The sequence below is a fragment of the Typha latifolia genome, chromosome 8 (assembly GCF_019914945.1).
Source record: "Typha latifolia isolate L0001 chromosome 8, TyphaL0001v2, whole genome shotgun sequence".
Lineage (NCBI taxonomy): Eukaryota > Viridiplantae > Streptophyta > Magnoliopsida > Poales > Typhaceae > Typha > Typha latifolia.
The window spans coordinates 6973024-6991126 of NC_133093.1; the positions used below are offsets into that span (position 1 = coordinate 6973024).

The 18103-nt window shown below is 36.2% G+C and overlaps 2 protein-coding genes across 7 annotated transcripts; both read right to left on the reverse strand.

The window, feature by feature from the left end:
• Window positions 1–338: 338 nt before the first annotated feature.
• Window positions 339–5430, reverse strand: LOC140794316 (probable inactive receptor kinase At5g58300). 4 transcript variants are annotated; one of them, XM_073146302.1, is made up of 3 exons: window positions 5227–5430; window positions 2464–3812; window positions 339–1237 (listed from the first exon to the last, which is right to left on the reverse strand). In XM_073146302.1, exons 2-3 carry the CDS (start codon window positions 3737–3739, stop codon window positions 642–644), a joined length of 1872 nt encoding a protein of 623 aa, XP_073002403.1. In that variant the 5' UTR covers window positions 3740–3812; window positions 5227–5430; the 3' UTR covers window positions 339–641. The 4 variants fall into 4 exon arrangements, with proteins under 4 accessions (XP_073002403.1, XP_073002404.1, XP_073002406.1 ...); XM_073146303.1 differs by lacking the exon at window positions 5227–5430 and adding an exon at window positions 4077–5178; XM_073146305.1 differs by lacking the exon at window positions 5227–5430 and adding an exon at window positions 4226–5057.
• An 801-nt stretch (window positions 5431–6231) lies between these two features.
• LOC140793969 (phosphatidylinositol/phosphatidylcholine transfer protein SFH1-like) lies at window positions 6232–14368 on the reverse strand. 3 transcript variants are annotated; one of them, XR_012110040.1, is made up of 11 exons: window positions 13943–14142; window positions 13784–13812; window positions 12466–12549; window positions 12299–12352; window positions 11792–11869; window positions 10077–10130; window positions 7422–7481; window positions 7249–7344; window positions 7013–7114; window positions 6834–6931; window positions 6232–6712 (listed from the first exon to the last, which is right to left on the reverse strand). XR_012110040.1 is itself a non-coding variant. In XM_073145769.1 (11 exons), the coding sequence occupies exons 1-11, from the start codon at window positions 13995–13997 to the stop codon at window positions 6512–6514; spliced, it is 894 nt and encodes a 297-aa protein (XP_073001870.1). In that variant the 5' UTR covers window positions 13998–14303; the 3' UTR covers window positions 6232–6511. The 3 variants fall into 3 exon arrangements, 2 of the variants coding, with proteins under 2 accessions (XP_073001870.1, XP_073001871.1); XM_073145769.1 differs by having other exon boundaries at window positions 6834–6914; window positions 13943–14303; XM_073145770.1 differs by lacking the exon at window positions 7422–7481 and having other exon boundaries at window positions 6834–6914; window positions 13943–14368.
• Window positions 14369–18103: the final 3735 nt, after the last annotated feature.

The window sequence follows — 18103 nt, forward strand, 5'->3', positions numbered from 1 at the left end:
CAGGTAGGCTAGAGGTGGAGGGCGACCAAGGAATTTGCCTATAAGAGAGAATCTCCACTCCTCTCTATCTCACTTGAACCGTTCCTAGTCGATGTAGACTATACCACGGACGCTCCTTGCAACGTTTGGAGCATGAAGTAAGGGCATTTTCTTTTTGGCAAATGTTCCAACCTTCTAATGGATATAATTCTAAGAATACTATGTACATGTGGAGACATTTTTTGCAATTGGTTGCAATAACAGAGATAGGTGTCACAGAGGCAAGTTGAAGCTTAAGTGCGAAGCCTTCAGGTTTAACTGCAAGAGATCAGGAAGAATGGCTAAAATCACTGGTAATGTAACAGAAGAATGAATGCTAGATTTACTACAACAATCAAATACAAACACAAATAATACATTGGACAAACTTCACATGCGGAAGGTTAACTGGAAGAAATCAAGAAGAATGGCTGAAATCACTGACAATGTAACAGAAAAACGAAAACCATATTTACTACAATAACAATCAAATCCTAACACAGTAATACACTGGACAAACTCCACATGCTTTTTGCCTGTGAACTCAGCAGAAGCAAATTTCTCACTCGCTAAAGTTAGCTACTGCACGTGACCTTGATGTTAGAATGTTCTCGTCCTTTCTACTACACTGAGGATGGTCTATTCCCAGAGTCGGAATTCCGGAACTCTTCAATCATACTAATCACGTCTTCCATTTTAGGTCGTTGATCTGGTGTTTTTGCAATGCATGCCATGGCAATCTGAAGCATCTGGACCAATTCCTCCTCCATGTTCTGATGCCTCGTCAGCTCCGCATCAAAAACTTCACCAGTCCACTCTTCTCGAACCATAGACTGAACCCATCTAGGTAAATCTGCTACATCATCACGCCCTGGGGATAGAAGAGGAGCTTTGCCAGTGAGCATTTCAAGAAGTAGAACGCCAAAACTATAAACATCAGACTTCTGAGTGTATTTTCGAGATTCAATGACTTCGGGTGCACGATATCCGAGGACAACCCTTGAGGGAGTTGCAATGGTGTTCATAAGTGGGCTGATGCCGAATTCAGAGACACAAGCATCAAGATCTTGGCTGATAAGGATATTAGAGGATTTAATGTTGCCATGAGTGAGTTTTCCACCCACTTCTGCATGAATATGTGCTATGCCACGAGCTACTCCAAGGGCAATCTTGACTCTGGAGTCCCAGTCCAAAAAGGTTTTTTCAGCATCTCTATTTCCTGTGCATTCAAGAAGGAAAACAGAAAGGCATGATAGATCAATACTAAGATTTAATCTCTAATTCACTGACTTGGTTAAAAAGAATAGACGAGGAAACATGGTTTATCTGACTGGACAAGTATATGCACATCATTCGAAAAGTGGATAAGTTGTTCTCTAGTAGAAAAGAAGTATATTTTGAAGGAACATTGATTTGAAGAGGACTACAAATAAACTATAATGTTACACACTTACATCCCAATATAATATTAAATCTCTTAACTAGAGGGCTCATCATTCTGAGGAATGATGTCATTTTGGTTTATATGGGAAAGCTATTTGTGGATCAACTATTCAAGTTGTGATGGTTTCTCCATCAGAAAAACATTGAGTCTGGATCCTTTGTGTTAGAATATAAAATATATAAACTATCGTTTTCTAACAGTTTTTAGAATAGTTGATGAGTTAATATGGTATCAAAGCTAGAGATTATGGATTCAAATCCTGTCATGCCTACTCTACCCATTTAAATTAAATTCACTTCTTGAGCTCATCAAAATGTTTTAGCTCAGAAGTGAGAGAGAATGTTAAAAATATAAAATATAAAAACCACCGTTCTCTAAACTATTAAATAATGATAGTTTTAGCAAACGGTGAATTTTATATTTTATATTCAAACACTTTAGTATGAGCTTCCATGTCTAAATTACTTTCCACTAAATTTTATGAATTTCAAAATTGCAGAACATTATTAGCCTATACACAATCTTCAGTTAAATACATGTAATTGTCATCTAAATCAAAATGACTAAAAGCACAATCAAGCAGTGCAAGATTATATTCTCTACCTTTCCAAATGCAGTTTTCTATTCAGATTTCAGATCAAATCGTGAGAAGTAATATACAATAAAGTCTGGACAAAGTCTTATCAGATTGGATATTGCTAGTTGAGGTATCTTACCATAAAGTATGGCCATCAGAATTCCCATCTTGGCAACCACCTTAAGCTCAGATGCTACATGATTCCTTGGTTGCATGCAATTGTTTTCTAAAACCTTGGCTGTTGTTATATATTTTCAAATTTTGCAACTTCTTTGACCACTTCATGTAGCAAAGAATTTTCTTTACAACTTCAATTACTTTGGATTTCTTAAGTCCAAGTAGTGGTATTCGTTGTAGTAGTTAATTACAGATACTATCAGTTAAAATGCTTAACTAATTAAAGAAAGAACTAAGAGGAGCATACCATGCAAGAGGGAAGAAAAACTTCCAGAAGGCACATAGTCATAGACAAGAAGCTTCTCATCCTTGGAGTAGTAATAAGCACGAAGGGATAAGACATTTTGATGCTGACCTACCCTTCCTATTGCCTCCATTTGTTGTTCAAACTCTCTCTTTCCTACCCCAACCTCTTTTAACCTCTTCACAACCACGATTGTACCATCTTCAAGAACAGCCTTATATGTAGTTCCACTACTCCCTTTTCCAAGGACTTCTGCTGAAGCTCTCAACAAATCTTCCAAGTCAAAATTATAAGGACAGCCATCAAAGAATGTCATCTTATTTTTCTCAGCTTCTTGAACACTACTGCTGAAGTCCTCTATGCGTTTCTCCGTCCTTCCACCAGCAATAACTTTACCTTTTGATACTGCACTTTCTTCCCGCTCTCTCCTCTTCAAGATGCAGATCAAAACCATAATTACCAATATAAACAGTAGGGTTGCTCCACCAGCAGCAATCGCAATTATAACACCTGTACTCAATTTTTTCCAAAAGCTTCTTTTGGACGTTAGGAGGAAGGGAACTTCTGGAGAAGGTGAAGGAGAAACTCCAGGGCATTGTGGCAGAGGTGGTCCACAGAGAAAAGGATTCCCCAGGAAGGAACCAATTTGGAACTTTTGGATGGAAAGTGGTATTGGGCCACTGAAGTTGTTGTAGCTCAAGTTCAAGTGCCTTAACTTGGGTAGACGAAGGTCAGGGATGAGTCCAGAGAGAGAGTTGTTCTCAAGATATAATGCAGTAAGATGAGTAAGATTTTGAATGGTCAATGGAATTCCTCCAATGAAAGAATTATAGGAGAGATCAAGGAAACTAAGATTAGAAGAGAGAGAACTTGGTATTAGTCCTGATAAATTGTTGTGCTGAAGGTAGAGTGAGTGCAGAGAAGGAAGTGAGGATACATCAGGAGGGAGATCTACAGTTAGGCGATTAGATCGAAGACTTAAGATTTGGAGGGAATCAAGCTTACCAAGTGTGTCTGCAGGAATAGGGCCAAGTAGCCCAACACCTGGAAGCCGTAGGATATGTACATGACTTTGATCTGGTGTACAAGTGACCCCAACCCAAGAAGAGCAAACAGCAGTAACTGAGCTCCAATTGAGTTTCCGGCCATGAGGGAGCAAGGCAGCAAATGTGAGAAGAGCTTTCTTATCAGAATTTAGGTCGGCTTTGACTACAGAAAGGAGGAAGCATGTCAGAAGAAGTATAGATGGAACTGATGAAAGGAACACAAGGTGAACCATGTCAACTTCATAGGGATGGCTAATGGAAAATGAAGTATGGTTTCAAAAGTTCAATGTGGCAGATCCTTTGCCCCTGTTGCAGTGGAAGAAAACACAAAAAGAGTGAGAGGATGCTCTCAAACATTAATATTCAAGAAAATAACACTTAGCACAAATTCTGGGTAATGGTTTGCTTCGTTCAATAGTCTCAGAAGAAGCAGGAACTGGTGGCTGCACAAAAGTACAGGTCCTACTATAAAAGAAATATATTATAAATAGGCAACATTTGTAGATACTTCAAACAATTTCATTCCCTTTTGAATATAAAGTATGATGAATATTTATGAAACAAATATACCTTAATACATTAAAAGTAGGCAGGTGATTGGCTAACCATTGGGGGATCGTCAAGTGCTGGTTGTGATATAATCTAAGTAGAGGACATCTCAACTGCTAAATGGAGCACTCCCCTCACAAAGGATTAAGAATACATGCGTGGCTGGTTACCTGTTCTTTCCCTCACCTAAGCTAATCCTCAGCTACAAAGGGACTACTGTATCTTTCAATTGGAAAAGAAAATTGTCTCAACTTTCTTTTGCCAAAGGTGAAGGAGCAAAGCAAAATCATCTCATCTTCTTAACAAAGTGAACTGCTGGAGACCTGCTCTCAGAGGAACTGACAAGAGCAAAGGCAAAAGTAAAAGCTCCAAGAGAACTTCACACCGAGAAGATTTAAATGATAATTTGCTATACAACTAAAAGTGGAGCAGAATTAAAAGTATACATATAACAAACTACCCTGAGACCATAATAAAGTAAAAGAAGAAGTACGAACAAAGAAGAGATAGGAATCATGGACCAAGAGATGTAGGGACTTCACAATTAATGGTTGGTGCAACATGGGCCAGCCAAGCGCATGATAGACTCACGCACTAAAAAGACATTCAGAAATTACCATAGGCATCAAAGGGATAACTTGTTTGTATTACTTTAGGAAAGAAAACAAAGACCCATTAGTTATAATCTGATCTAAAGAGGAGGAGTCCGTCTTCAAAGACTCTCCATTCTAGCACTGGTAAGTCCTCAAGAATCTGAAACAAAATGGCAATGTTCTATTAAACAACTTCTGATGAAACCAACCAATTATCCACCACTAAATACCAAAAAGTTAACAATTATTTAAGAACCCACAGACTACTTTAACAATTGGAAGTAACCCAAGTAGAGAGCTTACAAAATCCAATCTTTAATCAAGACAATTCAGGAAAAAGATTCAAACTCTCAGAATCCCTCAACCGAGTCAGAAACATAGCAAGTGAAACGAATAAAACGAGACTTCACGAACTAATCGAATCCCAAAGCTCCAAATCCTCCAATGCTGCCGAAACCAGGGGTGGAGCTTACAAAACAAAACAAAATGCCGAAAAATAGATTGGTTCATCTAAAAATATCACCTTTAAAGTTCTGGATCCAGCATTAGTACAGTGGAAAGAGGAATTTGGAAAGTACCATTAGATCTCTCACAGGATTTCTTTCAAGGAGCCACCTTTGGAGCAACCCAGAAGCCCAAAGTAGGAAGAAGAGCTCGTCTCGCCCTTGGCATTCGATTTCACCTCGAAATCCACGATCCAGCTCCCGAGGTCGGGCTATTAACTCGCTGAGTCCACCATTGCAGCTGGAATTTGGTGCCCTTCTCACTCTCAGTGTAATCGTGTGAGCGGAGGACGATGAGATTTGAGTTTTAATTGCGCGATCCGATAACGGATTCAGCTGAACCCGCCTACCCGATCCGAATCTGATCTAATTGGGGCGTAAACAAGCTGAGCTTGAGTGAGCCTGAAGCTGCTCAGGTTCGAGCCTGAATATCTGTTCAGCCTCAGCTCATTTACTTTCGAGCCGATCCTGATTCGAGTTGAGCCGACCTCGAGCAATAAATAAGCACAATTCAAGGCTATTTTAACCAACGCCTTAATTCAAGCCTAATTTGACAAGCCCAATTCAAGCTCAATTCAAGCCTTACTCAAGCCCATCAAGCTTGAATTAAGCTTGAACTAAATAAATATGAAAATGGGATAAGATGTTAGGGTTTGTGTTTAGTTGTCTAGGACCAGAAAGAAATATGATTTATACATAGTTTAAATTAATATAACATATTAATAATTTAAGTCTTAACGAGTCATGAGCCATGCTTAAGTGAGCCGGCTTGTGCTTAGGCAGGCTCGGCTCAAAATTAATTTCGAGCCTAAAAACTTATTCAATCTCAGCTCCTTTAATTTTAATCTGAGCCTTACAGAAGCCGAACCAGAGTTGCTAGCTGATTTTAAGTGGCCCACGTTGTGAAAGTTCTTAAGAAAAGTTCCATAATTGTTAATACCCACTTATCTCTTTTTTTTTTCAGAATTTACATTTCGAGCTCTATATCTTAATGTCATTTGATATACTTCCACTAAATTTGTTAATGAAGGTTGTTTCAAACCCTCTCATATTTTCTTCTTAGAGAGGTAGGACAGGATCTTTTAGAAAAAAGATATAATAATATATATTCTTCCATTGATACATTTCGTTAGCCTTCCAATAGCAAGGACATTACAATCTATTAGAAAAGAAAATGGTCCTGCTTTGCAATAGAAATGGGTTTAATACGGAAACTGACAAATGGGAAATAAAATATTATCATCTGCAAAGACATCCATTTCGTCTAGATTGCAACTCCTATGTACAATATAGCACAATTACTTAATACCTATGAGATTTGAGAAAAGTTACATGAGCTCCATACCATTTTCCTACTTTCTCATGTATTACAGAGGGCAAGAGAGGCTTGCATTGGAGAATTGTAAGCACTCGCTACGGCTTGCTGCTTGATGTAATTGTACATTTGCTGGTGGAAAGAGTGGTCCAAAGAGAAGCAGTCATCAGCTTCATTAGGTGAATTCTGAGAGGGCTGAGAACTCTCTCTTCTACAGAAATGGGGAAGAGATGCATAATCCATAACCTATGTAATGCAACCAACGACGACAATTATCATACAACAGATAGATGGCCTTTGAGGGTGACAATTGCATTTTATATAAAAAAAAAATTAAATGTTCTTTATAATCTTAAAGCATTTTTACCTTCAACAATTCATCTCTTCCACAACCTTTCAAGACGAGCACTTTTCTCCTTGTCCTTTCATGTAGAAGAGGCTTCACAACCTGGAACACCAATTTGACTGAAACATTATCAGAAGTCTGGAACAAAATCTATAACCAAGATGGATGGCGTATAAACTTAGTTAGTGATGCATATTTACCTTCCAGCATGTCGAAAATATATATGGAGCATTAACTATGTAATAAGTCCGAGTCTTCTCTGGGTAATTCAAGTCATCAACAGTAGCTAAGGCAGTTGCCAACTGCAATTAATAGCCATGGTAATAAAGGTCATGGTTCAGGTGTGAAAGTTTTAAAGCAGTTTTAAACAAAAGATAGAACTTGAATAAAAGAATTAGTTGAACGTCTTTCATTATCATAATATCCGAGGGTGTACCTTTATTTGGTTCAGGGATGAAAGTTTTAAAGCAGTCATATCCAAGACTTTCAAGCAGTTGCTTATTTGTCGCCCATACTTCTTCGTAGCGTTAGGCTAAGAAAAGAAGCAAGTAAATAAGAAAAGAAAGAACAATAACTTAAATTACTTCAAACGTGCAGATGATCACTCACCAAAACTACACGATCTCGGTATTCATTAATCTGAATGTGTGATCGCACGTAGTAGTTAACCTAAATAAAGAAATAAGTTACTAGAATTGGACAAAGTTATACTGATAGATGCTCATGTTTATATATTAGGCAATACTTCTTTACACTTTATGAATAAGATAATGAATATAAAATGTGAGTAGTTGCCTATTTATTTTGCAAACATTTGCAGAAAATGTATGTTTCTCACGCAAATAAAATGCGGTTGATATCGGATTCCAGTATTAGGCATTTAATGCTGCTTAGATAGGCATTTGGCAATTATTATACCACTTTATGCAGGAGCAAGGCAAATTCTTCAACAACAATCCACACTTTTCAGAATATTGATCTACTAGATAAGCACATCAAAATTGAGGAAATTTTTTGTGTTAATTTCCATCCACATTGAACAAACAAGATGTCAAAACATGATTATGCCAATCTATCTGAATGGTTTAATCACATTTGTTTCACTCATCTCTTATTCATTCTTGAAACCTGCTTAACTCATCCTATTTATGGAATGCCCCTACTAGATACATCTAGCTCACTATTTCTTTTATAGAAAAACTTTTAGAACTAATGCAATAAATACAAGCTGTAGAGATGACAAACATTATGTGTTACAATTTTCTAGTGCATAAATTAGGGTCCATATAGCTCATGATGATTAAACTTTCCCATATACTAATGAATCTTAAATATGATCTATCAATTAGCTAGTTGATGTGATTCGGATCCCACCGAGTCGTCTCAAGCATAGATACACTTTATGAGAGTCTACTCCATTTCGCATCGGCAGAGAATGCAAATTTCGCATTCAAACACGTTCGACCCCGTTTGAACGTGATCGATGAAAATTCATTGTTTTTAGAGCTATTATTTATCATTTTTGGCTTGTTCGGTTAGCCTCTTAAGGTGCGGATGGCAACTAAAAGGATTATTATGAATGAATATTGATTTTTATCCTTTTCCTTCCTTTCTACCTTAAACTTCCTTTCCCTTTTTTTGAGCCCTAGCTGTTCACCATCTCGACGCTGGTGATCCTCTAATCCTCCTCGTCTGTTTAGTCCTCCCTCCTCTTTGTGATCTCGACCACATCTCTCCCCTCATCCTTATCTCCTTAACACTACGATCCATCCATCCCATCACCACTATCATCCCTCACCCTATCACCACCATCACCCGTCCCTTTCACTTTCACCCCCACTTTAGCGTATTTTTATCCTAGTTGCAGTCGGAATCTACAAGGGACATAAATACCAAAAACGTAGATTAGAAAGTTACGGATCGACCACCTCTGATTTTGTAATTTTCTATCTACAGTAGAATATTTGGTGATTATTTTTCTCCGACTGCGCGAATTGTTTTCCTGCATCTGATCTTGATCAGGTAACGGACGCTCAGTCCATAACACTAGTACCAAGCTAGAAACAGACTTAATCTTTCTGGCCTCTTACTAGTAATGTTCTAGAAAGTGACCGCCCTAACCTGTCATGACAGCCACCATGCGCCAATCTGCTCTTTCCCACCCCCACAAAGATAGTGTAGCAGTGAGAAGGCAAAACCGATATGGCGGCTGCCATGGCAACTGCTTTTTAGTTTTTCGAAAACTGCCAATGGTAGGCCAAAATAATATATGGCCTTTTTTTGGCTTGGTAGTAGTTAATTGATAGATCATATTTAAGTTTGTTGAGAACTATTACTAAGAGAAAAACATAAGAAAAACTTATATCTACTTCGGGAAAAAAATAAAAACACACTGTCCATGCATATGAACATACATAATGTCCTCTATGCCTTGCAATAAAATTATGTTGCCAAAACACATATATTAATGTAAATAATACAATACCAACTACAACCAAAACTTACTCTTTCATTGTAGCATCCTAATTCAATCTGATCTGCAAAATTAGTTTCTTTTCTTTTTAATTTGTAGAACTAGAATAACTAGAACATTTTTGGAGGACCATTTGATTCTAGGGATGTTAAATATATGTTACAGAAGTACTTATGAATTTTTATAGAGTAGAAAATAGAGCATGTAACTTCAGAATCCAGAGATGTAACGCTTCACTTTTATGATTCATCTATTCTGTTTCCCCTGAAGCATGTTAATATCCAGCACGCCTATTAGGCAAATGTCATTGAATGTCAAACAAAATAGTTCTAACTAAGAAAATATTTCACTCACAAAAGACATTTTACCGTCATTAAGCCTTAGCTATGGAAGGACATAGCTTATTATGCAGATAAGTGCATGCAAAATATCATTTAACCTTAGAGAACTATTTTGATCTTAAAGATGATAAATCAAGTAGTTCTTGCAACAAGAAAATTAAGGTACCATGAAAAATACAGCTCAAATTTGGTGAATAGAAAGACTGGAAATGCAACATACTGTTAAAAAATTATTTTACATACTGATTTGTTGGAAATGATGCCTTGGGAGGTGTATGGAAACAGGATCATTAGTTTCTTATAAATAAGCGAATACAGAGAGTAGCAAAAGCTTTTCGCTACAAATCATTTACTTGGACTTCAAACTATTAATCTTCATAAGTTGACTCAACAATACAAACGGTAAGGCAAACCTAAAAATGAAAGGAAAACAAGATATAACAAACTTACGGGTACTTTGCTTAATATACTGAATCCAACACCCACAGCAAATACAGGAAGTCCCTGCCAGAGAGAAAAAGAAACAAAAATTATCACTCACACAAGAAACTTGTCTTGACATAATCAAACTCTGTACTAATTAAGGGTTGCATTACAGCGGCATAAACCCCTTTCTTGAAGCAGTCGACATGGATCAGAGCACACTTGCACCCTTATCAATTGTTATAATCATGTCTGTAGCTGTTGCGGCGAGATTAACTGTGGCAGCAATGAAGGAAAGAGGATCATGGAGCCAAGTTACAGTAGATTGAGGCAATCAAGAACTAATCTTAGTGACTACAAGATAGGTGTGAGTGAAACAACTGGGTGGTAAGTGGTAACTAGTGTAGCAGAGGAACCAGGGAGAAATATAGAAGCACCATGTTGAATTTACACATGAGAAAGGAAGAGCCTAAGGAAGAAGTTTAGGTTATAGTCGGCTGACCCAGCTTAAGTCTATGCACAAGCAAAATTTGCATCAATTTATGCTCTCTTTTAGCAGAATCAAGTATAGGTCATTATGATCAGAATAATTTCTGTCAGGATTAAAACTAAACTCAATCTGAAGCTACAAGCATATAACTGTCAAGATTAGTAGAAAATAAGATAATGAGATGCATTACTTAGTTAAAACTATCCTCATCTCAATAATGACATGATATTTCTAGTTTATGATAAGGGTAGAGGATCATTGAGATCTACAAGCAGGATCATTGATTCTGCAAAGAACCATTGTCACCAGTATTAGTTTTATGCAATTTTGTAGAAAAATTAGTCAATATATATGGGTATACATATTAAAGCTTACTAGCATTTCGTAAATGCAAAGTGAAACAAGGCACACTTTATTACAGTCGAACTGGACCTCTAGCAATGGGAAATACTATGTGTATCATTAGAAAATTAAGAATAGGACAGCCTTGTGGAAGATCCAGAACATTTATCACATCCTACTACAGATTAAGTACCACAAAACCAACAAAAATAAAACTAACCGTTAGTACGATAAATCTATATGTTGAGATTTGTTACGTAGAAGAATCCAAACTACTAAAAATTTAACTTACATATATTTAAGCAAATTATCATAATACTATATTCCTATCATAAAATTTCTGAATTTTGCCCACGATGATAGGCTAGAAATCTTGCAAAAATCTAACCCTGTATTTTATATTTTTTTTATTTTTTTTTAACTTTTTTAAGGATTGTAGATCTCTCTTAGACAAGATGATTCTTGGATGCTGAATCTTTCATTTGGGTACCAACGTTTGAATTGTGGTTACAACTTATCAAACATTATTATTCTACTTTGTTTCTTTTTTACTATTTCAATTGTTAATATTGGTTTCTTTTCTATCAGTTATGATTGATTAATACAGAATCTCAAAGAAAGATAATCCCCTCGCATAGGGGATACAGTAACTAAAAACCATAATATCTGCTTAGATTGAAGAAGCAATGCATGCATTTTTCTCAGTAATTGTCAGGTACTCCAAGTCTCCCATATGCATACCAATTTATGGGTTAGAGGTAAATGGTTGCATTATAAATCAGTTTAATATATCCATCTACCAAGATGATGATTTGATTGATAACAAAGCAAAATAATCAACAGAACAAAATTGTATCAGCTATGGAAAATGCAAACTTAATTTTAACTGTAGATAATGGATGATGTATACCTCCTTTGAGTATCCTGACAATCCAACAAGTTGTGAAGCACGTATTGTTCTGTATAAATCTGTTGGCATAATAGGTTTCTGCAATGAAGAGTCAATGCCAGTAGAAGTTTAGAACAGCATCTCTGAATTGTACAAAGCATTTGGGAAGCAAATAATGACAGAACTAGTGTAATAAATAGACTGGTAATTTTTCTACTCTCTACATGATGTAGAAAATGCAATAGCTGTAGCTAGCACGAAAGTTGACATACTCTCTGTTAATCACTATGCTATGCCATTTTTGTCTTTACTTCTTGGAAGTTCTTTTTCTTTAATAATTTGAAACAATTTTAATTAGCAATAATGACAACATGTGGCTAATCCAGATAAATTTGATAGAGAATATCAAGATGACTGGCTAACAGCAGATAGTAAGATAAGAATTGTTCCTTTATAACACTGGAAATAGGACTTTAATATAGTGCAATTAATATCATAAAGTGGACCATTTTCACTAGGACTGCTGACCTCCAATATATTGTCGATCTGATTTTCAATCCTCCAATGCAAACAATCAACCAGCTGCACCAAAAATGAGATTATTAACCAAAAACTTGCAATGATAATTATAATTACTAGGTTCCGGTTTCATATAAAACAAGAACCATATACAAGTAGAAATTTTGCAGGCTTACCATTTTATAAGCTTTACGGACATTCCACTCCCTAGCCTTCAGAAAGCGCATCAACGCTTCTGTTGGATAGCCTTGGTGCATATTCTGCAATTGGATGAGCAGTCAGAATTAGGAAGCATACTTTCTTTGTGGCAGACTATCTCTGCAGACAAAATATGGATGTTCAGAGAAAAATGGACGAAGATACTACGAGCACAACCATATCCAAGATGCACGAGAAGCTGAAGAGCTGTGTGCTATTGTTCAGTAACTTTGGTTATAACAAAATCATGATACAAAAATAAATCTTGAATTCATGTGGCTGTTCTTAGCTCCACGTCACAAAATTAAAACAAATAAATTAGGGAAATTTATAATTTAACACTCATTCTTTTGATTTATTATGTTTCAGACCTTGCTTCTTGATCACATCCAAAAATGAACCCTCTGTTTCTATTAAACAAACAGACATTAGCTTACCTGATGTCAACCTAACTGAGTATGAGAAATGTCAAATATGTCCTCTCTTTTTATGATCACCCTAGCATTTTTACACACCCAATAATATATCGATTGCTTAACAAGGTAGGCTAAGCCTACTTTTTCTCTTCCTAAACATGGAAATAAAGGTAGGTTGTATATCACTAATGATTAAAGGGTATTTTGAGTCTTTGACCATTCTGAGATTTCACTCTGAAGGTCGACAGAATATTATCCTTTTGTTATTTTACCGTCCCCAACTGTTGGTTAGACTTTTTAATTTAGAGTGTTATTTGGACATAACAACCAAGGCAAAGGGATTGTTTTTCATACGAAAACATAATAATCCAAAAATAGGGTGTTGTATGCTAATGTCCCTAAAAATCATTACTTCCATGTCAACAAAGACATTGATGAATCCTGCAAAACTTGGCAAATATAAAGTTTTGTACATAATGACACCTTGCAGCCTGTAAAGTTACCAGAGAAGAAAAGGAAGAGAAGCACATTGTGTTAAGCCAATTACAATTCTACAATGAGGATCCTTATACTGCATGAGAAGTAATATATTTGTTAGACAGTCTTTGCAGCCCCTCTGCAGAAATGCCGGCAAACACAGATCCATTCGATCTGTTAACAGTATAAAAGATAAAAACCATCCTCGGATGGAAGATCTATAACGACCTCTACAAGAACCATAAGATTCAAACGAACTTATAGCACAGAATTGAACTATAAGATCCAGTTACAACCTCTACAAGAACTATTAACAAAAGAACTGCATCAAAATCTAAACTCACCCACAAAGAAGAACAATTATTAAGATGCTCAAGGTTAAAGTTCAGTTCCAGGTTCTTACCTGAAATGTTTTCTTCAGCGGCTCCTCTACTGCAACAGTCCAACCAAAAAGCGAACAAGAACAGATGGAAAAAAGAAAACCAGTAAATTTAAAAACCTACCAAAATCTAGATGCTAAAAACAGGAAAAAAAAAAGTGAAATTACTGATAAGATCAAGACCTTCATCTATCAGCATAGCCAGTTGCTCGATGGCGTCCTCGGAGGCGATTCCCATTGTCCCGGAGCCGATTCTAATGCGAGATAGAGCTAAACCTAGAGATAGTTTAAGAAATTGGGTTGGATTTAGAGTTTCGGATCGTATCAAAAGATCAAAACGACATTCCCAAGAGGTCTCTTAATTATATCTCTACATTGGCGTCTCTAGATTACTCTGATCCTCATCTTTATATAGTCTACACAAGGAGGGAAAAGAAATAATTTAATCAAATTTAAACTTTAAAATAAGGTGGAAAGATTAAAAGCATTATATTGAAATTATAAAAAATATTAAATCTATCTCATTGTTGCAATTCTTCTTCCCATGAGATATTGTTTGGTCTTTTCCAATACAAAAACAACATGCGTGATGCGTCTCAACCTTCTCACAAGAAACCACCGACCTTTTCCAAATTTATGAATCAAGTCCCTCCTTCTTTGAAAATATTTGCAAATTACCGCCTCTTCTTAGGTCATAAGAAATATACTAAGCATACTTTTTACCTTTACAAAAATATTTTTAATAACGGACCTACATTATATATTATGTATTTTACATTTTCGTCAAATAGACAAATAACATATAGCAAAATGTGCGACCTACCTACCATAGCGCAATAAGGGAGAAAACTACTTTTAGCACCATGTTAGATAACTAGTTGACTTAAAACTTTACTTTGTTAGAATAATAAATTTTTTTATCATTCAAAAGTTCATCGCTTAGTTTAGACTTCAAGCTGTGTGTGTCACCGAACTATTACTTCTATCTAAACGTCGCTGTGACATTACTCTTAGCCACCACGAACCACTAAACAATTTTTTTCATAATAATTACTTGGGATTGAAGTCAAATCATATGACCAAAATACCTAGTAAGAAGTCATAAGAGAATGTATCTACCAACTCTTCTAAGTTGGTTAATATTAATATAATATACCATGCATTTAACACTTCAACTTTGCAAATAAACCACTTGAAGTGTTATTTTGTTAAAAAAAAAAAGAGCATTCAAACTATAGACATTAGGAGGTAATCTTTTACAAATATATTTATGAAAGGAAGAGTCAATTTATAAATATCTAAATGGAGGATGTTTTCCACAAGAAATCCAAAACATAGGTGGTTGTTTACACAAACAAAATAAATAAATAAATAAAATCCTTGTTTTCAACTTCTAGATAGTCCACCCATTTTAATTATAGTAGTTCCTGATAATGCTATATGTCTAGACATATCTAAATTATCAGAGATATCATAGCTTTGCTGGATTTAACTTGCAATCTTATCTTAGAGCTATAAAAATCATTTAATAGTATGAATACGACTTTAGATATCTAATAATTGATTCTAATATAGTTTCACAATTGGACTCTATAAGAAATAAATTAACACGCCCAAACTTATTAGTAGCCCAATTAAGACAACTATTTTGCAATTTGATTATTACATTTCTAGTATTTATTTTTTTCCCCTCATAAGTAAAGGACTAATATATAAATATTGAGAATACCTTGGGATATTCTAAGTTGACATGGCTCGCCAAAAATTATAATGAATATATATAACACGAGACGTAGATATAACAATTTCCTTGTGAGTAAAATATACAATCTTGTGACATATTTTATCAAGAATAAATATAAATAAATCAGTTGCTTGTGATGTGATAGAAAGTAAGAACGCTCAAGAGTTGGCTTCCCTTCTTCCTATTCCTTGACCCACGACTTCCGCTTCAATCCTATCTTGTGATTCTTCTCACCCAGCTTCAATAAAATAAATTATAGAGAAATTTTTTAGAACCACAGTTTTTGTCTTTATCATCGTGTAATTAATATATTTAGAAAAGCAGTCCATTTTTTTTATTTTTTTTTCTTTCTTCCCAGTTCTTTTGTTGAGCTTCATCTCTTATCAGCTCAAGAATTAATTTTTCCAGTTGAGAATGTCATATCTTTGATAATTTAAAGAGAAAAAAATTTAGGCATGCGTTGTATAAATGTGTTTAGGTTCTCATCCCACGATCTCAGTTGAATTGATATGCCATTAAGTTCTCATTTCACTTTAAAAAGTTATATCATCTGATTTTAAATAAGCTCTAATTATGGGATTTTGCACCTAAATGCCATTTAGTTATACTAATGACAATATTGACCTCTTGGTTTTAAAAGAGCAAATACGGACATCTTTTACTCATTTACCCGTAACAAAGTGAAAAAAGATTATTGCATCCTAATTTGTTATAAATAGCAAGTGCCACACTAACAATAGTTGCCTACATCTCATTCTTCTCCTCAATGTGATTCTCGTGAAACCCACCTACACTACTCCCCAACCATTCTTTTTCTATCTTCTTCTCTCCTTTTCTCTTCCTTATTTCTCCAATTCCATCAATGGGCATCATTCCTCTACTCCTCCATAGTGATGGAAGGGCATGCTCTAAGGATAGGAAGCTCACACACATGGGAGGAATAGAGTATTTGTAAAGCATTGCAACTACCTATGCAAACAGCGTACGAATAATTCAAAGAGTATTTGAAGAGCATTTTATGTTTGAGATGCGTAGTGACATGCAAGCAGACATCCAAGTGCTTCACCCTAGGACTTTGGAGGAAGCCTTTGAGGTTGTTATACTAATGGAGAAGAAGCATCGAGCCCCAAAGTAAGACAAAACCACCTTGGTTCGATCGAGATAGCCATTACTCATCTCAGCCGACTACGACAGTCGGGAGCTCAGTTGCAGGTCTTAAGCTAGCACCAACCTATCTAGGGATAAGAACACCCCTACATACATCCTCTAATGTGAGGGGAGGTCTATGGTATGTTGTTCGAACTCTTACACCTGCATAGGTGGAGGAGTGTAGGGCAAAAGGCCTTTACTTCCGATATGATGAATGCTTCGCACCCAATCATCGGTGTGAAAAGACGATAGGGAGCATTATGTTGGTTGACAGCCATGATGATGCAGATGAGGACCTTACCAAAGAGGAGAGTGTTGAAAAGTTTGATCAAATAGCATTGTATACACATTCTAATTAACTTAAAAAGTACATATAACTTCTTAGACGAGCGGCTGATCTATAAGATAGGGTTGGAAGCCGAGCCTACGATCGGATTTGATGTGGTGATCGATGATGATACCAAGATGCGAGCGAACAACTTATTCCGACGAGTTGGAATTCTAGTGCAGGGCTATGGCCTTACCGTGGACTTGTACCCACTCGCCTTGTGAGGTGCTGACATGGTTTTAGGAATACAATGGTTATAGAGCCTAAGATTGGTAACATTTGATTTTAATAGCATGTAGATGATATTCTAGTGCAACAATAATGTGGTGTCTTAGTCGTGTTATATCATAGGTCAATATCGAGGGCCTAATCTAAGGCCTCAACTTGACTCCTAAGGCATGAGGTGCATCAGATATTCTAAGACCTAGGGATGCTAAATTGTGGCTAGGAAGGCCATATGGCAAGGGATAGTCCTCAACCATGCCGTCTGGACCATTGTAGCCAATCGATTCATCTTCATATACCACTCTAGACCACCCTCAACCATCTTTTCACATGGAAATTCTTCAACTCCTATTGGGACTAATGGTTAGGGATCAGCTAGGGCCAGCTCATCACACTATGGTAGAGATCTTTGTACTGGTCAAGTATTTGTGATAACTGAGCAGGATGCCATGGCATCCAATAAGGTGGTAACATGACTAGCTAAAGTTTTCTTTCATCTAGGGCTACGCACTCCTTCATGGCTCATGCTGATTGATTGATTGAGTTTCTAGATGAGCCCCTCTTAATATCTACACCTATAGGGGATGCCTATTATAAAACCATATATCTCACTCTTATATTATTATTCTTGGTATGTGGGATTTTCTAGTGAACCTCATACAGTTGGAGATGCAAGAATTTTGATGTTATCCTAAAAATGGATTGGCTAGTGTTATATCATGCCAACATTGATTATTTTCAAAAGGAGGTGGAATTGCAGTTTAGTAATAGAGAAGAATGTCGAATTTGCAAGACTCGTCCAAGCCTCTTATCCCATTGGAGTAACCATTATGAGTGATCCATGATCCACAAAAAGTAAGTGAGCTCGAGGGAGAGTTTTGAAAATATTTTAATTCTT

Bases quoted from the DNA above. Each gene is read 5' to 3' on its own strand.
- LOC140794316 (XM_073146302.1), bottom strand. From the start codon at position 3,739: ATGGTTCACCTTGTGTTCCTTTCATCAGTTCCATCTATACTTCTTCTG. The intron at 1,238-2,463 runs GTATGCTCCTCT...TTGAATGCACAG, and splicing joins TTTTTCTTCCCTCTTGCATG to GAAATAGAGATGCTGAAAAA.
- LOC140793969 (XM_073145769.1), bottom strand. From the start codon at position 13,997: ATGGGAATCGCCTCCGAGGACGCCATCGAGCAACTGGCTATGCTGATA. The intron at 6,915-7,012 runs GTAAATATGCAT...TTGGTGTTCCAG, and splicing joins TATTTTCGACATGCTGGAAG to GTTGTGAAGCCTCTTCTACA. The intron at 6,713-6,833 runs GTAAAAATGCTT...TGCATTACATAG, and splicing joins GAAGAGATGAATTGTTGAAG to GTTATGGATTATGCATCTCT.